This window comes from Lepus europaeus, chromosome 6 (assembly GCF_033115175.1).
Source record: "Lepus europaeus isolate LE1 chromosome 6, mLepTim1.pri, whole genome shotgun sequence".
Lineage (NCBI taxonomy): Eukaryota > Metazoa > Chordata > Mammalia > Lagomorpha > Leporidae > Lepus > Lepus europaeus.
The window spans coordinates 87,798,718-87,819,443 of record NC_084832.1 but is presented as its reverse complement, the minus strand read 5'-3'; the positions used below and the strand labels follow the sequence as shown (position 1 = coordinate 87,819,443).

The window sequence follows — 20,726 nt, the reverse complement described above, 5'->3', positions numbered from 1 at the left end:
ACCCAAGGACTTGGGCCATCCTCCACTGCCTTCCTGGGCCACAGCAGAGAGCTGGATGGGAAGTGAAGTAGCCAGGTCTTGAACCAGCACCCATATGGGATGCCAGCACTTCAGACCAGGGCGTTAACCTGCTGTGCCATAGCAGTGGCTCCTTAATGTACTCTTTTTATTTTAATTTTTTTTTTATTTGACAGAGTTAGACAGTGAGAGAGAGAGACAGAGAGAAAGGTCTTCCTTCTGTTGGTTCAACCCCCAAATGGCTGCTGTGGCCAGAGCTACACTGATCTGCAGCCAGGAGCCAGGTGCTTCTTCCTGGTTTCCCACTCGGGTGCAGGCGCCCAAGCACTTGGGCCATCCTCCACTGCCCTCCTGGGCCACAGCAGAGAGCTGGACTGGAAGAAGAGCAGCCAGGACTAGAATTGGCGTCCATATGGGATGCTGGCACCATAGGCGGAGGATTAACCAAGTGAGCCATAGTGCTGGGTCCTTGTACACTTAAGTTCTGTTCACTAGTATTTTTTTTTTTTTTTTTTGGACAGGCAGAGTAGATAGAGAGAGAGAAACAGAGAGAAAGGTCTTCCTTTTTGCCGTTGGTTCACCCTCCAATGGCTGCTGCGGCCGGCGCATCTTGCTGATCCGAAGGTAGGAGCCAGGTGCTTCTCCTGGTCTCCCATGCGGGTGCAGGGCCCAAGCACTTGGGCCATCCTCCACTGCCTTCCCGGGCCATAGCAGAGAGCTGGCCTGGAAGAGGGGCAACCGGGATAGAATCCGGCACCCCAACCAGGACTAGAACCCGGTGTGCCGGCGCCGCAAGGCGGAGGATTAGCCTGTTAAGCCACGGCACCGGCCTGTTCACTAGTATTTTGATGAGGATTTTTGTATCAATATTCATCAGAGATATTGGTTTAGAGTTTTCTTGTATTGTCTATGGCTTTGGTCTTATAATAGTGGTCCTATAGAATGAGTTTGAATGTGTTATTTTATCTTGAACTCTTCAAAATAGTTGAGGGGGATTGGCATTAATTTTACTTTTAATGTTGATAGCATTTATCATTGATACTGTCTGGTCCTGGGCTTCTCTTTGTTGGGAGGTTTTAGATGACCTATTCAATCTCCTTAATAATAGGTCCATTCAGATTTTTCAGGTTCTTCATGATTCAGTCTTAATAGACTGTATATTTCTAGAAACATCTCATAGGAGACATCTAGGTTATCCAATTTGTTGGCATACAATTGTTCATAGTATTTTCTCATAAATCTTTTCCATTTCTGTAAAGTCAGTTGTAATGTGATCTCTGATTTTAATTATTTTTCTTATTAATTTAGCTAAAGCTTTCCCAATACTACTGATCTTTACAAAGAACAAACTCTTGTATTGTTAATTTTCTCTGCTGTTTTGTAGTCTGTTTATTTCTCTCTGCTTAATCTTTATTATTTCCTTCTTCTAGTTTTAGTTTTAGCTTGCTCTTATCCTAGTTCCTTAAGGGGTAAAATTAGGTTGTGGGTTTTGTATCTTCCTTCTTTCTAGAGTAATTTCAAAACTGTTATTTATTTTACAGGCAGAGAGAGAGAGAGAGAGAGAGATACCGAGGAGATAGAGAACGAGCACTCCCACCTGCAACAGCCAAGGCTGAGCCAGGGCCACAACCAGCAGCCAGCAACACAAGCCAGACCTCCTACATGGAGGCAGGAACCCAGGACTGAGCTATCAATAATGACTCCCAGGGTCTGCCTTGGCAGGAAGCTGGAGTCAGGAGCCACAGGCAGCTACCAAACCCTCCAATCCAATGTGGGATGTGGGCATCGTAACCAGGAGCCAAACACCCATTCCTTTTCTTCTTTTTATTTGTTTTAACTTTATAAAGTTATTTATTTGCAAGGAAAAAGGGGGGCAGGAGAGGGAGGGAGAAAATAAGGAAGAAATAAGAAGGGAGAGAGAGAGAGAGAGAAATCGATCTCCCATCGATCCACTGGTTCACTCCCCAAACGCCTGCAGTGGCTGGGGCTGTGCAGGTCTCCCACACGGATGTCAGGGACCAAGTCCTTGCGCCATCACCTGCTGCCTCCCAGGGTGTGCATTAGCAGGAAGCTGGGATCAGGAGCGGCCTGGGCTCTCTAACCCAGGCACTGAGGTACAGGATGCAGGTATCCCAAGGGGGCGTCTTTACTGCTGCACTAAACGTTCGCCCTCAACAAGCTTTCTAACAGTTAAAAACTGTTTGGACACTGACGTCGGTGCTGCCCATCTCTTGCCTTGTAAAAAAGCCTGAAGCACTGGAGGGGAGGCTGGGTTCCTATACAGCTCGACTGCGCCTTTCAACACGTTCCTGTTAGGCATTCCTTCAGCACGACGCAGCTGGTGGCAACTGGATTCCAGACGCCAGGTCGCAAAGAGGAACGGTCAGGGCTTCCTGTCCCTGTTTTCTCCCTCGCCCATGAGCCAGCCCTGGGACAGTGGGGCTGTCCCGCTAAGGTCTCGCAGCGACCCGCTCTCCAAAGAAGTCTGGCGGAGCTCCTCTCCGGTAAGAAAACCAAGCGTTCTGTCCCGGAACGACCTTCCAGCTGGCAAGGAGCGGCTCAGGAGGCAAGAGACCGAGAGATGTTCTGAAGGGAGCTGCGTCCTCAGGAGAGCCGAGTGGGGACAGCGGGTCCCGCTCTTAAAAAAAAAAAAAAAATCCTGCACGGCGCTGAGGCGCGAAACGACAGGGAGGGGCGAGGGGAGGCGGTGTGAACCGCCGGAGACGGGAAAAGAGAGGCGCCAGGTGCTAGGGCGAGGCCGGGAGTCGCGAGGCCGGCGCCACGCAGCGCGCATGCGCGGGGCCCGGAGCCGAGCGGGGCAGCCGCCTGCGCCAACCGCTCCGGCCTCGCCCGGCGCCGGCCGCGGCCGCTCCAGTCCCAGCGCGGCGGCCCGGCTCCCGCCTGTCTCCTCCCCGCCGCCGCCCAGAACCCGGCTGCTCCGCCGGAGCCGGCGAGAGCGCGGCGCCAGCGTCGACGGCGGCTGCGACGGCCTCGGGAGCGCGTGAGGCTCCGGGGTCGCGGCGGCGATTGGCCGGCCGCGGCGCCCGCTCCCAGAATGCCCCGCATGGCGCGTCATTGAAGAGAGACCATGATGGCGGCAGCGCTGGGGCCCCCAGAAGTGATCGCTCAGCTGGAGAACGCGGCCAAAGTTCTGATGGTGAGGACGCCGCGCCCCACGGGCCCCGGGCCCCGCGGGCCTCCGGCCAGCCCTGCCGCGCCAGGCCTTGCTGCCTGCCGGGCTGGCGGCTGGGAAGGGCCTTCGGGGAGCTCTGGAGGTGGAGGAGGAGGTGGCAGTGGCGTGGCGCAGGATTCTTCATCCTACTTTCCTTCTGCCTCGGTCCCCTCTTTTCTGGCACTGTCCCCTTAGCCTGGCTGCCCGGCACGGCAGCCAAGGGCTTGGAATATAGTGGTGCAGGAAAGAGGAGCGCCTGTGCCCGGGCTTCCCCGACCCTCTGCCTGGCGGACCGGGGCTCAGAACCAGCCGCGGGAAAGGAGGTCGGGGTCATATGCCCGCAGAGCCTGGCTTCGGGAGATCTGTGCGGGCTGTGTGGGCGCCGCTGGCGAGTTGATGCCAGGAGGGAAGGGGTGGCACAGTGCGGGGGATGTTGGCAGCCCTTGTTTCTCCTCGCGTGTTCGGGTCCCCTTAGGCACTTTCCCTGACAAGCAGCCGCCTTTAGGGGAATCGCAGCCGGCAGCACGTGGAAGGACCGCCGGGAGGGAGTTCTCTGGGACCAAGGTCATTGGGGCCAAACTTAGGCCGGTGCCGAGCTGCCTGCGGGTCGCGCGTTTTGGAGAGCTGAGTCTGTGCTGTACTCTGAAACTTTGTTCTTACACTCCAGTAGATAGTTTGATGAGGTTATTTACTGAGCGAGTTTGAGAAGGCCAAGTCAGGATTAAAAATATTTCACGCATACAGTAAAGGCAACTTAAGTCAGTAAACTTTTAACAGATTGGCTGTCTCAGCTTTGTTTATGGAGTTTTTTTTTTTTTTTGTAAGTTTGAGGCTCATTTATTCGATTACTTGCACTGATTTAGACTTTGTAAGAATTGAATGCTTTGTTGCCTTGAACTTTTTTTTCTTTTGGTGTTTGGATTATGCGTTCGAGCATAGTTAAGAATGTCTGAACTAATTCTAGCCTAGTTTGTAGTTCCATTTATCAAGTTCAGTTTTCACACTCGACCCTTGATATTAGCCGCTTTGGAAATGGAGAAGTCTAATAAAAGCATGTTCAATATGAGTCAAGTTAATATATTATTTTGTCTCAAAACTGGCAGGTTGTCGTTTTCAGACTCTTTGAAATTATGTCCAGGAAAAACTCTTGTAGTGTCTCCCTTAATACAAGGTTCTTTTTAAAATTTATATTTAATAAATATTAATTTCTAAAGTACAGTTTATGGATTACAATGGCTTCCCCCCATAACTTCCCTCCCACCTGCAACCCTCCTATCCATTCCGTTCGCATCAAGATTCATTTTCAATTATCTTTATATACAGAAGATCAATTTAGCATATATTAAGTAAAGCTTTCAACAGTTTGCACCCACACAGAAACACAAAGTGTGAAATACTGTTTGAGTACTAGTTATAGCATTAAATCACAATGTACAACACGTTTAGGACAGAGATCCTACATGAGGAGTAAGTGCACAGTGACTCCTGTTGTTGACTTAACAAATTGACACTCTTGTTTATGGCGTCAGTAATCCCCCTAGGCTCTTGTCATGAGTTGCCAAGGCTATGGAAGCATTTTGAGTTTGCCGACTCCGATCTTATTTAAACGAGGTCATAATCAAAGTGGAAGTTCTCTCCTCTCTTCAGAGAAAGATATCTCCTCCTGTGATGGCCTGTTCTTTCCACTGGGATCTCACTCGCAGAGATCTTTCATTTGGGTCTTTTTTTTAATTTTAATTTTATTTATTTGAAAGTCAGGATTACAGAGAGAGAGGCTGATAGACTAGAAGTCTTCCATCTGCTGGTTCACTCCCCGACTCCATCCGAGGCTCCCCATGTGGATGGCAGGGACCTAGTAGTAGTTCAGCGGCTGCTGCTGCTTCCACCAGGGTGCATTGGCGGGGAGCTGGATAGGAAGTGGAGCAGTCAGGACTCACCCAGAGCGCATAGGGCATGCAGACGGCAGCTTATCTCTTGGGCCACAATCTAGGCCCCCATACAAGGTCTTTTAACCTCTTTAAAATACAATGTTAAGTAAAACCCTCATAATTTGCTAGGAACTAAAGGCCCCATTTTTGTTAAATTCTGGAAGTATTTTACCCCACCCCTCCACACTTCCAAAAAACACTGCTCTTATGTTGAATTGGTGAGTTCGTGGCCATCATTGGCCTGATACAAGTTACTGTATATTTGTGCTTGCCGGTACCTTCTCTGTTCCTTGGCAAGGCTGGCTTTCATCACCTATAAAGGGTAGGTGAGAAGAATGGTAGTAAGTACTGTCTATTGAGTACCAGATATTGGGCTTGATGCTTTACATTCTTTTCCTATTATTCCTTGCAACAGCTTTACAAGGTTGTGTGTAAGTTCAAGTGTCCCAAGTTACATAATTACAAAGTGGTTGAATTAGATCTTGAACTCAGGTCCGTCTGGCTCTGAAGCTGGGTCTCTTTCCACTGTGCCACACGATCTGCCATATGTATTATTTAGATAGACCTTTCTGTGTTCTTTTTATCTTTCTAGAGGAAAATATTTTTATAAAATATTATATTATTAAAAATAGGAAACTACTTAAACATTTTTATGTATAATTTTAAAACGTGTAAGAGTAGCAGTTATTGCATTATTTCTGTTAAAAAGTTATATTCAAATTTATTATTAAAGCTAAAATTTATTGAGTGCATACTATGTTCAAGGTACTTTGCAGACCACCTTAAATATATTACCTTATTTGATTTTCAGTATCCCTATGAGGTTGGTATTACTTTCATTTTCATTTTTTAGGCTAAGGAACTCAACATGTAGATAATAAGTAACTTACCCAAATTTACATGGAAAGGGGTAGCGTAGGGTCTGAGACTCCGATTTGTTTGAGTTACAGAGAGAATGAGAGAGAGGGAGAGATCTTCCATCTGCTAGTTCGCTTCCCAGATGGTTGTTGGGCCAGCGCGGGGCCAGGCCAAAGCCAGGAACCAGGAGCTTCTTCCAGCTCTCCCACATGGATGTCAGGGGCCCAAGCACTCTGGGCCATCTTCTGCTGCTTTCCCTGGGCCATTAGCAGGAGCTGGATTGGAAGTGGAACAGACAGGACAGGATATGCATATGGGATGCCAGCATCCCAAGCGGTGGCTTTACCTGCTGTGCTGCAACGGCAGCCCCTAATCTGTGGTTCTTAACCCATAGGATAGTGGGACCACTATAGTAAGTAAATGAATTCATTTGGGAATATTGAAAATTGCTAACGTGCCTCCAGTTATTAAGCATTAAAATATATATTTGAAAAAGCATGATTTTAGCATTTCTGTTGGTCTGAGGAAATCGTGAAGAAAATTGCTGTTTCAACTTAATATTTTTTGAAATTGAAAGTAATTAGTGATGTGGTTCATAACTCTTTTCAGTTTTTCTTTTTTTCAGTTTTTTTTTTTTTTTTTTTTGACAGGCAGAGTTAGACAGTGAGAGAGAGACACAGAGAGAAAGGTCTTCCTTCTGTTGATTCACTCCCCAAAATGGCCGCTTTGGCCAACCAGGAGCCAGGTGCTTCTTCCTGGTCTCCCATGCGGGTGCAGGGCCCAAGCACTTGGGCCATCCTCCACTGCCTTCCCGGGCCACAGCAGAGAGCTGGACTGGAAGAGGAACAACTGGGACAGAATCTGGCGCCCCAACTGGGACTAGAACCCGGGGTGCTGGCGCCGCACCAAGTGAACCAAGTGAGCTGCGGCACTGGCCTCTTTTCAGTTTTTCTGTCAAATAGTCTATGTAGTTCTATGAAAATCAGCGTAGAATTTGAATGTGTATAACAATCTTAACAGATCTTTTAGTATACAGATCTTAATTTAGGGAGTCTGTGATGGATATCAAAAGGAAATGTAAGCAATTTTTTATGCAAATAGAATATGTTAGCTTTTATCATCTTCTCTCAGTGACCTGAGACCCTGAAAAAGAAGACCTTAGTCTAAGCATTCTTCCCTCCATTCTACAGATGGGGAAAGAGGGTCAAAGAGGTAGAAGTGATTTGCCCAAGGTAGGCTGCAGAGCAAATGAGTGATAAGAATGGTCCAGAACCTGGATCACCAGACTCCCATGTCAGAGCTCTTTTGTGCTCTCAGTTTTTTACTCAGTCACATTGCTTCTTGAAGTCAGTGTATCACAGTACTATAAACGCTATGTTTTATTACTTGATTGGAAGTTTCTCAGTTATAGTCAGTCCTATTTAGGTTATTAGATAATTTGACCAGAACACTACTGTGAAAAACACAATTTATGGCTTTTATAGGTTTCAATTTAAAGAGTGATTTGCTCTTAAAGGTAGAAACAAAGAGTGTGTATATTTTTTGTACATAATAGTGAATACTGTATAGTCTTCTGATTCAAGGTGGGGAGATTTCTTGCTAGGAAATACATTTGAAGGTGAACAAGCTAGAATGAGGGAGAACTGTTGTAGATATTTGAGAGGATATTAGATACTTATCGAAGTAAATAAAGCTGACCACATTTCCTGTGCTAACATTCTCTTCAGTGAGTCTTCCTGACTGAATTTAGCAAGTTACCTAAATGTAAACCTAAAACTTTGATGTTGAAGGTACATTATGGTACTTAAAATTACAACAGTAATGCTGGAATACATTATTTTAAAGTATATTAGTGGCCGGCGCCATGGCTCAACAGGCTAATCCTCCGCCTTGTGGCGCCGGCACACCGGGTTCTAGTCCTGGTTGGGGTGCCGGATTCTATCCCGGTTGCCCCTCTTCCAGGCCAGCTCTCTGCTATGGCCTGGGAGTGCAGTGGAGGATGGCCCAAGTGCTTGGGCCCTGCACCCGCATGGGAGACCAGGAGAAGCACCTGGCTCCTGGCTTCGGATCAGCACAGTGTGCTGGCCGCAGCGGCCATTGGAGGGTGAACCAACGGCAAAAGGAAGACCTTTCTCTCTGTTTCTCTCTCTCTCACTATCCACTCTGCCTGTCAAAAAAAAAAAAAGTATATTAGCAACATATAAATATACAGAATAAAAAATGAGAGTTCCCTTCCCTAAGTTTTTATGCTAATCATATAGGTTTTCATTTTTTACATAAGTGAGATAACCTAAGTATTAGCTTTGATTTAAAAAAAATCTTAGAGATAACTTTCTGAACAGTAAGAAATTGAAACTGTACAGCAGGCTATTTGGGGAGAAATAAAATTTCCTATGCTCCCATTCTTGCTCTTTGGTGATGACTGTTTCTTGGGTATCTGTAAAATATCGGACATATAAAAATATATATAACTATTTTTAAAGTATATATTTTTGGTCATAAATGAGATAGTATAATTCAGATTCTACAGTTTTCTTTTATGGACTTTAAGCTTTTTTTTTTTTTTTTTTTGTGAGTAGATAACTTATATTTAGGATGTGTTGTGAATTTTCTTGGTTTTGTTCCCTTGTCTCCCTTAGGTTATTTAGGATTGTCCTTAGTGATTGTGTGCAGTGACCCTGTAAGATAGCGCAGAGCACATATGTTAATTGACATAGAAAAAAAATTTCATGTATTTGTTTTAAAGTCAGAATGGCTTTAATTACTTTAATGACAGGGATTCATGACTGGTTTTCATAATTTTATTGTAGTTTTAATATAAAGGTATTTGTAGTGCTGTTTAAAAATTCTTAGCATCTTTCTTGATTCACATAATCGCATGACGTAAATAGAATGACAAGATATTTTTCAACTTTAAAAATGAGAAAATCAGATTCAGAGAGTTAAATGAGTTGCCTATGGATATATAGAAAGTTTGTATCTGGAATTCAATTTCTGGCCATTCATTCGTGCTTCCAGTGGCTGGAAGATAGATTCCTCTCTCAACTCTGACTTTAAAATAAATAAATCTTTAAAAAAAGAAAAACTATAGGAATAAATTATAGAACACAAGTAAAAAATGCCCCATTTTTATGGAGCAGACTATGCAGTTTATTTAAAGAATGTAAGAGAAGTATCCTAATTCAAGGCAGGCTGCTTTCCCTCCTCCAAAGGGTCGATCTGAGTGAGGTGGCAATTCCTCACTTAGTCTATGAATTGAGTACAGCTGTGTCAATGACAATCCTTCTTCCTTGTTTTGAGGTGGGAGAAAAACTTGGCTAATTAATTAGAAAACATCTGTAAGAAGAATTGTCTGAGAATAGTAACATTTTGAGACAGAATTTGGGGGATTTGATGTCATATTAAAATGTATTCCGAAGCTACAGTAATTGAAACATTTTTGCTTTGATATGGGAGAATTGAAAGTTGGAATAGTATAGTCCAGACAAAACTAGGAATCAAATGATATTTCCAATTACAAAGCTAGGGGGAAGCAGACACTGGTAATGGAAGTGCAGATTGCTACCAGGAAGGGAGATGTTTGGCACAGGAATTAAAAGCCTGGATTAAGGGTCAGAGTGCCTGGATTCCAGTCCTTGCTGTACTCTCTATTATCGTCATGCTAATGCGCACCCTGGGAGGCAGTAGGTGATGGCTCAGGTGGTTGGGTCCCTGCTATCCACACGGGACATTTAGATTGAGTTTCTGACTCCTGGCTCTGGGGTTTGGCCTGGCTCTGAGAGTTTGGGTCATTTGTGGTATGAACCAATAGGTCCCTCTTTCTCTGCTGCTCTACCTTTCAAATAAAAATAACGTAAACTAAAAAAAGAAGAGTGGGTGTTTGGCACAGCAGTTGACTCTGCTTGGGATGCCTGAATCCAGTATTGAGTGCCTGTGTTCACGTCACAGCCTCATTCTCCATTTCGGCTTTCTGCTGGTGCACATCCTGGGAGACAGCACATGATGACTCAAGTTCTCGGGTCTCTACCACCAAAGTGGGAGACCTAGATTGAGTTCCTGACTCCTGGTTTCAGCCTGGCCCAGCCCTGACCATTGTGGTCATTTTGGGAGAGAACCTGTAGATGGAAGAGATCTTTCTGTGCCTGTCTCTGTTTCTCTCTCGTCTCTCTGCCTTTTAGATAAATACAAATGAATAAATAAGAATTAAAAAAGAAAGCACATAGAAAAAAGTTTATAAATGATAAAAAAGGTATAAGCCAGAAAAATAAGATGCTGGGGCTAGCGCTGTGGCATAGTGTGTTGAACCTCTGCCTTTGGTGCCTGCATCCCACATGGGCACCCATTCGTGTCCCGGCTACTCCTCTTCCAATCCAGCTCTCTGCTTATGGCCTGGGAAAGAAGTGGAAGATGGCCCAATTCCTTGGGCCCTTGCACTGTAGTGGGAGACCCAAAAGAAGCTCCCGGCTCCTGGCTTCTGATTGACCCAGCTCTGCCCATTGCGGCCATTTGGGGAGTGAACCAGTGGACGGAAGACCTTTTTTTCTGTCTCTTCCTCTCTCTGTAACTCTGCCTCTCAAATAAATAATAAAATCTCAAAAAAAAAAAATAGGAAAAATAAGATGCTATGAATTTTGGATAGATTGGCAGAGTATGTTACAAATGCCTTAAAAAATTTTTGACTCTAGCCATTTCACTTTTAGTCATTTATTCAGCCTGTGGAAAAACTTGCACATAAAGGAAGGGTGTTTTCTGTGGTATACTTTGCTGTAGCAAAGAGAAGCAATGTAAATGTCTAGTTGTAGGAAATGGATATTCTATACAACAGATTTCTATGGAACTCTTAAAAATATATGTTATAGAATGTAGTACTTTTTTTTTTTTTGAAAAGATGTGAATGGATGTGAAAAGATGCTCAAAATAAGTTAGGTGAAACAGTACAGAATAGAATCTATTATTTTTGTTTTCTAAAATTTGCATGTATTTGTTTATGCATAGGAACAGAACTGCAAGGCCTGTACAAAACTCTTAAGAATGTCTATCTAGGGAATGGAATTGAAAATGGCAAGACTCTTCCATTTCTGTGTTTTAATATAGTGTGAAGTTTTTACAACTTAAAATATTGGATCACAAATAATATAAAATTTGGATAAACTTGAATGCTGCATGTGTTTTTAAAATCTATGGCTATCCTCTTTAGTATTCTTTCTATAACTATTTGTATCCTCAAGAAAATTAAAAGCTCTGTCATGGTTCAGACTGAGGTAAGGCTAGATTTGTGGTTTTACGTTTATAAGTGAGGTCATTCAGTGACTACAGTTTTGTTTAAACACTGCTACTTCAGCATAACTTCGTTAACAAAAAAGTTGGAAGATGTCTCTTGAGTGAGAAAGAGCTAACAGGAAACCAGTAATCTCTACTCTGGGGAAGGGATGAAGGGATGGGGACTCTATTCACTTGTAATTGCAAAAAATGAGGTCCACTCCTAAAAAATTAGTGACTGAACCTTTTAGAATAGGGGCTTTCAATGTTTAGAATGGAAGTAATTAATCTTAGGGTGATTACAGATTACTTTGCCTTACCTACAAAGGTTCTGACTTGGCAGACCATGTTTCATTTTGCTGGCCTGCTTAGCCTGCCTTATATTCCAGCTTTAAGAAAGACTGTTCCTAGCAGGACTGGCCACCTCGTTTGAAGGACCCAGTGAAAATGAAAATGTGAGACTCCTTGTCCAAAGAGCAGGAAAAAAGTTGTTAAACATTATAAAGTGCAAAATATTTTACTTTAAAATTACTTTATTTATATAATAGTGATTTATGAGTAACAAACTTCTAAGTTATAAATTTTGATGTCAATTTTATATAAAACAATAATACTTTAAGTGTTATCTTGCTCATACAGTTTTTTGTTTGCTTTTCTATCTATTTCTGATTATTTTGACTAAAAAAATCATTTATTTATTTGAAAGACTGAGACAGAAATAGAAAGACTTCCCAACCAGTAGTTCACTCTCCAAATGCCCACAGCAGCTAGGACTGGGTTAAATTGAAGACAGGAGGTGGGAACTCAGTTGAGGTCTTCCACATAGGTGGCAGGGACCCATGTATTTTAGCCGTCACCTGCTACCTCATAGTGTTCATTAGCAGGAAGCTAGAATTGAGAATGGAGCTGGGACTTGAACCCAGGCACTCCAATATGGGATAGAGACATCCCAAGTAGTGTTAACTCACTATGCCAAATGCCCATCCCCCTGACTGTTTTGAAATAGAAATTTTAGTAAATTAAGAGCCAGTTATTCTTCTAGAACATTTTTTTTTAACTCCATACAAATCAGTTTCATATAAATTTGACTTTTTAAATATTTGAGAGGCAGGGACACAGAGAGAAAGCTCCCATCTGCTGGTATATTTGCTAAAATGCCTATAGTAGCCAAGAGTTAGGCCAGGAGTCACGAACTCAATCTAGGTTTCCCACAGAGGTGGAAGGTACCCAGTTACTTGAGCCATAACCATTTCCTTGGGTCTACAGGAGCTGGTGCCAGTAATTGAACCCAGCACTCTGAAGTGAGATGTGATTATCTTAACCATTAGATGTACTTATACAATATTTTTAATATTTTCTTTGATAATTTTGTTATTTGTAAAGGTCATACACAAGATACCAAAATTAACTTCATTGTGTGTGTGTGTGTGTGTATAATTAGAAATGCCTGTTTATTTTTTAAAGATTTATTTTTTTTTCATTTATTTTATTTTATTTTTGACAGGCAGAGTGGATAGTGAGAGAGAGAGAGACAGAGAGAAAGGTCTTCCTTTTTGCCATTGGTTCACCCTCCAATGGCCGCTGCGGCTGGCGCATCTCACTGATCTGAAGACAGGAGCCAGGTGCTTCTCCTGGTCTCCCATGGGGTGCAGGGCCCAAGCACTTGGGCCATCCTCCACTGCCTTCCCGGGCCATAGCAGAGAGCTGGCCTGGAAGAGGGGCAACCGGGATAGAATCCGGCGCCCCAACTGGGACTAGAACCCAGTGTGCCAGCGCTGCAGGGCAGAGGATTAGCCTGTTAAGCCACGGTGCCAGCCAAGATTTATTTATTTACTTGAAAGAGTTACACAGAGAAAGAAGGAGAGGGAGAGGGAGAGGGAGAGAGAGAGAGAGAGAGAGAGAGAGAGGTCTTCTATCCCCTGGTTCACTCCCCAGATGGCCAGAATGGCTGGAGCTGAGCCGATGCGGAGCCAGGAGCTTCCTCTGGGTCTCCCCCGTGGGTGCAGGGGCCCAATGACTTGGGCCATCTTCTGCTGCTTTCTGAGGTGCATCAGTAGAGAGCTGGATTAGAAGTGGAGCAACCAGGACTCGAACCAGTGACCATAGTGGATGCTCGCTGCAGGCTAGGGCTTTAACCAGCTACGCCATAGCGCTGGCCTCTTTAATTTCTATTTCTAAGCCTGTAGATGTTTGCTTTGCTGTAACAATTTTCCAAGCTAGAGATTCTAAACTCTTGGAGGAATTCCAGTAGTTCCCTGAAATGCTTCACTGTAGTGTCTGTGCATGTGCTCTTGCTCTGTCGTGACTGACAGTTTACTGCCAGAGCCTGGCAGCTCTTTTCTTGGTGCTTGGGCGGCAGAGTTGTGTTTGTGCAGGTGCCGCAGGGACAGGCTGTGGGGATGGACAGGCGAGCTAGCCTTCCACTGTGGGTGCTGGCACTGTCCTCATATGGAATACCTTTCCTGTCACTGCTGCCAGTCTGGGCTTGGGTCCCACTGCAACCACCTGGAAGGCCCCATGGTGCCCAAGCTTGCTCAGAAGTGTATGCCTACGCTTGGCCACCAGCCCACCTTCACTGCTCACACAAATACTTCCTTGCACAAAACATGAGGTCCAAGATAAAGTTGTTAGGAATCTCAGATTGATAACAGCAGCACATCAAAGTAAGTGTGGGGCTTTTTGTGATTGCCCACGTCCCACACCCTGAAAGCCATCCTTGGTTGGGCTCAAGCACATTGAGCCTTTTTAAGTTCTTCGTGCTTATTCTCCCTCATTCTGGAATATTATGTTTGTATTGCATTGATGTCAAATACCCTTCTCCTGCCTTTCTTAACATTTAATTCTTCAAAACTCATTGTAGTTGTTTACTTTGTCAAAAAGCAAAAAGCCTCACTACTCTTCTAGACTAAATTTTTGTATTGTAACACCATTTGCTCTGGGAACATCTATTGCAACTGCGATGTTACACTGTGTGATTCTGTGATTGTTTTAGAATGTAAGCTGCTTACTGTTGTGCCTGTAGCATCTAGCAACTTTGTCTGGCACATTGTGGGCAGTTGATAGTGATTCGTGGCCTGAAATACAGACAGGCTGACTGCTGTTGGGCAGTGCAGACAGTGTCGTGCTGGGGTGCAGAAGTAATTACCCAGGTTTGAAGTGAGGTTTACTAATGCGTGCTCGTTGGAAGGCTTTGGATGACTGATTCAGGACCTTTGCAGCATGGGAACTCTTCTCCCATTGCTGCTGCTGTGCATCAGCCACACCAGCTTTTTTTCACCCTGTCCATTTCACTCCAGGGCTTTTGTATACTGTTCTTTTTGCCTGACATGCTTTTCTTCCTCACTTTCACCTGATCTTCAGGTTTCTTAGTAGTCACTTTCTCAGGGAAGCTTTTCTTAGCCTACCTGAAAGGTGGAACTCACCCTTCCCATACTCTGATAACTGTGTAGTTCTTTTATAACACCTACTATGTTGCGAATTTTACATTTATTTGTATGATTAATGAATGGTGGTTTGCCTTGCTAGACTCTAATATGGGGGTACTTTAAAAAGTTCATGGAATCGGGCTGGCTCTGTGGCACAGTAGGTTAATCTTCCGCCTGTGGCACCTGTTCGAGTCCTGGCTGCTCCTTTTCCGATTCAGCTCTCTGCTATGGCCTGGGAAAGCAGTAGAAGATGTCCCCAAGTCTTTGGGCCCCTGCACCCGTGTGGGAGACTGGGAAGAAGCACCTGGCTCCTGGCTTTGGATCAGCCTATCTCCAGCCATTGTGGCCATTTGGGGAGTGAACCAGCAGAAGGAAGACCTTTCTCTCTCTCTCTCCCTCTCACTGTCTGCAACTCTACCTCTCAAATAAGTAAATATAATCTTTAAAAAAAAAGTTCATGGAAAATGGAATTAAAAGGTCAGTTTTGCTTTTTTGCAAAGGAATTTTGAAATATGTGCAGAGTTTTTCATAGTAATGAATGTTTTGAAGACCTTTTATTTGCATGGATTTAGAAGTTTTCTAACTAGAATAAACTTATCTTTTAATTCTATTTCCAGGAACTTTTTGAATTTAGGGACTTTGTTTACTTTTCTTCCCTAGCATCTAACACAGGATTTAGCACCTAGTTGTTGCTCAGTAATATCTGTTGAATGAAAGAAGGATTGAATGAGTGAGTCGTGTACAATAAGCCTGGGGAAATAGGCAGAGTTAGGTTGGGTTGGGCCTTATTTGCCGTAATAATTAGTTTGAATTCACCCAGGAGTGCCCTTTGTCATATTTGTGGTTCTGATGCTCAGCTGTCAGCATTGTGGAAAATCTGATCTGAGAGAGGCAGCAGGTGAGGTAGGAAGACCCATGAGGCTGCTGAAGTTCAATAGAGATGATGAGATTCTGAACAAGATTAGGATAGGAGAGAATATGTATATATTAATCTCCTTAATTTTTTTTTTTATGTCAAAGTAGCTCTCATGGTGAAGGAGTGTGAGTATACATTGTATTTGTGGAAAGCTGGGGAGTACTGCTAATTTTTTTAGGCTCAAATGTTTTTATTGTATATTAAAAATTAATAAAAATTTCATTCTAATCCACAGTATATCTGTTTTAATGTAAATTTATTTGCCCCTAATCTTAGAATAAGATTATTAATTTTGGAAGTTGATGGATCTATATTTTGTGGCTTTGTGGTAGGGATTAGAGAACTAATTAGAAAATAAATCAGTAAGATGGTGATGTTAGAGAAATCATACTAGTGTTATATTCATAAGTATATGTGGAAAAATTATAGAAACCTTGGAAATTGAAAGACATTATAGTAGAGGGTCTGGACTTTGGAGTCCTCTTGACTCCACCAGTGACTGGCTATGTGACGTTTGGTATGTAACTTAACCTCTCTATATCTTCATCTCTAAAGTAGGAAAATAATACTTATCTCAGAGAGTTAATATGAAAATTACATGATTTAATATATACTAAAAGAAAAGTGGTTAACGCCTGGCACATAAGTGCTTTGTAAACCTTACCTCTTATTTTGTACTTCAGTGTTTTAGATAACATTGCATCAAAGCACAGAAATCAAGATAACCTTAGAGTAAGCAAATATTTGTTGTAGTGCTATTTGATGGAACTCTGTGCTGATGGAAATGTATATCTCCTCTCTCTAATACAGTGGCCACTAGCCACATCAGCTTTTAAATGCTTGAAATGTGGCTAATAAAATGGAGCGACAAGTGGTAATATTAATCTTATTGGACAGTACAACTTTAAACAGATACAAAGTTGAATGATTCTTTGTATTCTAATTCCACATTTTAAATATTTTTCATAGGTTCTACCTTCTCATTATTTTTGGTTGTTCCATTCTTACTGTCAAAATGCAATATTGATACTAGATACTAACTGCATCTTCAACAGATTCTATGTTATTCTTTTTCTTTTTTTTTTTTTTGACAGGCAGAGTGGACAGTGAGAGAGTGAGACAGAGAGAAAGGTCTTCCTTTTCCGCTAGTTCACCCCACAGTGGCCGCTGCGGCCGGTGCACCGCGCTGATCCGAAGGCAGGAGCCAGGTGCTTCTCCTGGTCTCCCATGCGGGTGATGGGCCCAAGCACTTGGGCCATCCTCCACTGCACTCCCGGGCCACAGCAGAGAGCTGGCCTGGAAGAGGAGCAACCGGAACAGAATCCGGTACCCCGGCTGGGACTAGAAGAACCATGTGTGCCGGCGCCGCAGGCGGAGGATTAGCCTATTGAGCAGCGGTGCCTGCCTGTTATTCTTTTTCTTGCTCTTGCTTCATCAAAGTATAACACTTTTCTTAATATAAAGATTTTGAATCTTAATATAAAGAATTTGCAAGGCCTGCAGTGCCGACATCCCATATGGGCTCCAGTTCAAGACCTGGCTGTTCCACATCCGATCCAGCTCTCTGCTATGGCCTGGGGAAGCAGTAGAAGATAGCCCAAGTCATTGGACCCCTGCACCCATGTGGGAGACCCAGAAGAAGCTCCTGACTCCTGGCTTCAGATCAGCGCAGCTCCAGCCGTTGTGGCCAATTGGGGAGTGAACCATCGGATGGATGACCTCTCTCTCCCTCTCTCTCTCTCTGCCTCTCTGCCTCTCCTCTCTCTGTGTAACTTTGACTTGCAAATAAATAAATCTTTAAAAAAAATTAATGGCACACAATATTGAAGAGAAGAAGGACATGTTCTTTGCTTGATAATTGTAAATCACTTTTATTACTTATTTTTAAGATTTTATTTATTTGAGAGGTAGAGTTATAGAGAGACAGGGAGAGACAGATAGAAAGGTCTTCCATCTGCTGGTTCACTCCCCAAATGGCTGCAATAGCCAGAGCTGGGCAGATATGAAGCCAGGAGCTTATTCTGGGTCTCTGACGCAGGCACAGAGGCCCAAGCACTTCTGCCATCTTCCACGGCTGTCCCAGGCCATTAGCAGGGAACTGGATTGGAAGAGGAGCAGCTGGGAAACGAACCGGCACCCATATGGGACATCGGCGCCATGGATAAAGGCTTAGCCTACTACACAGTGCCAGCCACACAATAGAATGATCAACACAATTTTTTAAAATCACTTTTTTTTTTTTTTTTTTTTTTGACAGGCAGAGTGGATAGTGAGAGAGAGACAGAGAGAAAGGTCTTCCTTTGCCGTTGGTTCACCCTCCAATGGCCGCGGTGGCCGGCGTACCACGCCGATCCGAAGCCAGGAGCCAGGTGCTTCTCCTGGTCTCCCATGCAGGTGCAGGGCCCAAGGACCTGGGCCCTCCTCCACTGCACTCCCTGGCCACAGCAGAGAGCTGGCCTGGAAGAGGGGCAACTGGGACAGAATCCGGCGCCCCGACCAGGACTAGAACCTGGTGTGCCAGCGCCGCAAGGCGGAGGATTAGCCTGTTAAGCCACGGCACCGGCCTAAAAATCACTTTTAAGTATACATCTACCTTTAGCATTTGTTCATTTATGAACCTTATCAAGTAAGTTGTTTTACATAGACGTTATAAAAAATGAAAGAATACTGTCACATATCCTTTTCGCAAAACAGATTGGTTTAGGCTTCTGTCACAGAATATTGGGTAATGAGGTAATTCGTTTTTATTTTTTAAAAAGATTTATTTGAAAGAGTTACAGAGAGGGAGAGACAAAGAAAGAGATCTTCCATACACTCATTTCACTCCCCAGACTGCCGCAACCTCATTGAAGCCAGGAATCAAGATCTGCATTCAGGTCTCTTAACATGGGTGGCAGAGGCCCAAGCACTTGGGCCATCTCCGGCTGCTTTTCCCAGGAGCATCAGCATTGTATTGGAAGTGGAGCAGCCAGGAAGTGAACCTGTACCCATATGGGATGCTGGTGTTGCAGGCAGTGGCTTTACCTGCTATATCTTTGCCCCCTCTCCTACCCCGATTTGTTTATTTATTTGAAAGGCCAAGTGACAGGAGAGTCAGAGTTCTTCCATCCACTGGTTTGCTCCCTAACTAGTCACAATGGCCATTACTGGCCCAGGCTGAAGCTAAGAGCCTGGAACTCCATCCGGATTTCCCATGTGGGTGGCAGAGGCCCAAGTACTTGAGCCATCATCTGCTGCCTTCCGAGGTGTATTACCAGGGAGTTGGGTTGGAAGCAAGCAGCCTGGATTCAAACCTGCACTCTGATACTGGATGCAGTTGTCACAGGCAGCTTGTACTGCCAGCCCCAAGAAGTAATTCTTGTATAATGACTGATTGGATGAGAATACTATACTTGCTCTTTGTCCTTGGAAGTATATTCTTTCATTGATTCTTGAGTTTGAGGAAACTCATCAAGGGCAGGTGTTTGAACTTTGGTGGCTTTTCAGGCTGGATAATTCTATGTTGATGAGGGCTGTGCATAGCAGGCTATTTACAGGCCTCCTCACCTTCCATCCTCTAGTTGCCAGTAGCATGCCTCAGTTGTGACAACCAGAGATTTCCAGACACCATCAAATGTCCCCTGTGTAACAAAATTGCCTTAATTAGGAAGCTTGTTGTAAGATACCGTCATTTAAAGACTCAAGGTCTGAGATTACACTTGCAAGATCAATTTTACCATCATGAAAGAGCCCAGATCTATCTGTAAATTCTTTCTGCAGTGGTACGAATGCTGTACAGTCTCACGTGGCTTGCTGATAAGGACACAGTCTGAGAAGTGTGTTGTTAGGCAACCATTGTCACTGTGAATGTCCTAGAGTGACTTACACAGCATAGATGGTGTGGGTTGGCTTCTTAGTCAGGCAATCCAGAGCTGTGGAAAGCACAAGATGTGTGAGGCTGCTGCTGGTGGAACATTACAATTTCATAGTCAATTTTTTTTTTAAGTAGAAAGAACACGTTCTAAAATAATGATAAAAAGTGTAGTAAAATAAACACATAAACCAGTAAGTCATTTGTTACTGTTATCAAATAATAAGTACTGTATATAACTGTGTGCTACACTCTTACACAAATGGCAGTACAGGGGTGTGTTCACACCAGCATCACTACAGACATAGGAGTAACGCATTGCACTATGATATTGAGATGGCTGTGTCATCACTAGCAAAATGAATTTTCAGCTTCATTGTTATTTTATGGGACCCCTATTATATATGCGGTACATTACTGACCAAACTCATTGTGTGGTGTATGACTTTTGGCCTGTGTCATAGCTCCTAGCTGATAAGCATTTGTAGAGTGACTAGTATATCTGATGAGCTACAATAGTAACAATTTTAATTAATTAAAATGTAAATAGCCTATGTGGCTAGTAGTTGCTAGCCATATTGGACAACACTGTGCCACTGTATGTTTTTTCTACAGTCATCTTCTGATTTGCCTGGTAATTGTGAGACCTCCTTTGTTAGTTTTTTCTTTGTTATTAGGTGTGGAAAGTGAAAAAACTAGTTCTTCTCAACATTGTTCAATGAAACCTTTAAAAAAAAAAAGATAGACTTGTGGTTGGTGTCTCCTGATTTCTTATACCTTTAAAAATTATGCTGTACCTTAGGCAGGATGATCAAACAACAAAACCAGGATAATGTAGTCAGGCTGATTTATTTAGCCACTGCATGCCCCTTCTGAGGGTAATTTCATCATTTCCCCAATTTCTTACCACTTTTTAAGAAAGTTTATTTTTATTATTTGAAAGACATAGAGACATGCAGAGAGAACTTCCATTTGCTGGTTCACTTCAAATGCCTGCAACAGTTAGAGCTGGGCCAAGCCAAAGCCAGGAGGTGAGAACTCATTCTGGTTCTCTCCCAAGGGTGACAGTCATCAGCTGCTGCCTTCCCGGTATACGTTAGCAGGAAGTAAACTCAGAAAGAGACTGGACCAAAAGCTCGGCACTCCAGTATGGGATGTGGGCATCCTATGTGGAATCCTAACAGCTGTGCCAAATGCCCACTCCCAGAATGTTTGTCTTTTTCCATCATTTTACATCCTCTTTTTCCGGCCCCTATGTTTTGTATGTGCATTTCTTACAAGCACCATAAATTTGAATTTT

General features: G+C 43.6%; 1 protein-coding gene across 2 annotated transcripts in view; it reads left to right on the top strand.

The window, feature by feature from the left end:
- The first annotated feature begins 2,394 nt into the window (after positions 1 to 2,394).
- The window catches only part of XPO4 (exportin 4), a 114,815-nt gene continuing 96,483 nt past the window's right edge, over positions 2,395 to 20,726 (top strand). Inside the window, exon 1 of one of the 2 annotated variants that reach the window (XM_062194539.1) lies at positions 2,395 to 2,522. In XM_062194539.1, coding sequence (XP_062050523.1) covers positions 2,436 to 2,522 — 87 coding nt within the window. In that variant the 5' untranslated portion in view covers positions 2,395 to 2,435. Of the gene's footprint in view, positions 2,523 to 3,010; positions 3,176 to 20,726 lie in introns of those variants that run through there. The other variant, XM_062194540.1, reaches the window with a different exon arrangement.